The sequence below is a fragment of the Myotis brandtii genome, unplaced genomic scaffold (genome assembly GCF_000412655.1).
Source record: "Myotis brandtii unplaced genomic scaffold, ASM41265v1 scaffold1612, whole genome shotgun sequence".
NCBI lineage: Eukaryota > Metazoa > Chordata > Mammalia > Chiroptera > Vespertilionidae > Myotis > Myotis brandtii.
The window spans coordinates 418,898-419,585 of NW_005355890.1; the positions used below are offsets into that span (position 1 = coordinate 418,898).

The window sequence follows — 688 nt, forward strand, 5'->3', positions numbered from 1 at the left end:
TGAGGAGGAGGAGAGCCCCCCCGGGGACAACCCCTCCAGCCGCCAGGACACCCCGGAGGTCACGGAGGTCACGGAGCCCGTGCCAGGCCCCGCCCCTTGCTCGGAGTGCCCACTTTTGCCAGAAGACTCCCCACACCCTGACCCCGACAGCAAACGTCAAAGGGAGGAGCCATCCCTTGAAAGCGCACGTCCACCCTCCGAGGACGCAGCTGGAGATGGGGAGTGCGCTTCTGGAGACGCTGAGAGTTCATCGCCCCGCGTCCCTGAGGAGGACAGGGCACCTCCTGGGACCGGCCCGGCCGTCCCCTCGGAGACTCGCCCTGGTCCAGACGGGCCAGGCCACCATGCGCAGGAGCAGGCGGAGCTGACGCTGGCAGTGCCCGGTCCCAGTCCTGAGGGCGCAGAAGGCACAGAGGGCTCAGAGGACCTTGCCCCCAGCCCCCCAGCCTCCAAGAGCTGCTTGAAGCACAAGGCGCCGGCGAGCAGGAGCCTCAGCGTGTCCCCCACGCCGCCCGCCTCGGAGTCACCTCCACAGGAGCCCACCCCCTGTGCCCTGGACAAGGAAGCCGCCCCCCTCCAGTCCCCCAGGGCTGAGCAGGGCGAGTCCCCGCAGCGGGGAGCCGAGAGGGAGGCCCCGGAGCCAAAAACCGGGAGAGGAGGCAGCAAGCCCCGGGGCGGGAAGAAGTTC

The 688-nt window shown here is 70.2% G+C and overlaps 1 protein-coding gene across 1 annotated transcript in view; it reads left to right on the forward strand.

Annotated features, from left to right (window-relative positions):
* KIAA1211L (KIAA1211-like ortholog) overlaps window positions 1-688 on the forward strand; it is a 58,528-nt gene that overhangs the window by 35,610 nt on the left and 22,230 nt on the right. Inside the window, exon 8 of the mRNA XM_014536435.1 lies at window positions 5-684. Coding sequence (XP_014391921.1) covers window positions 5-684 — 680 coding nt within the window. The remainder of the gene's footprint in view (window positions 1-4; window positions 685-688) is intronic.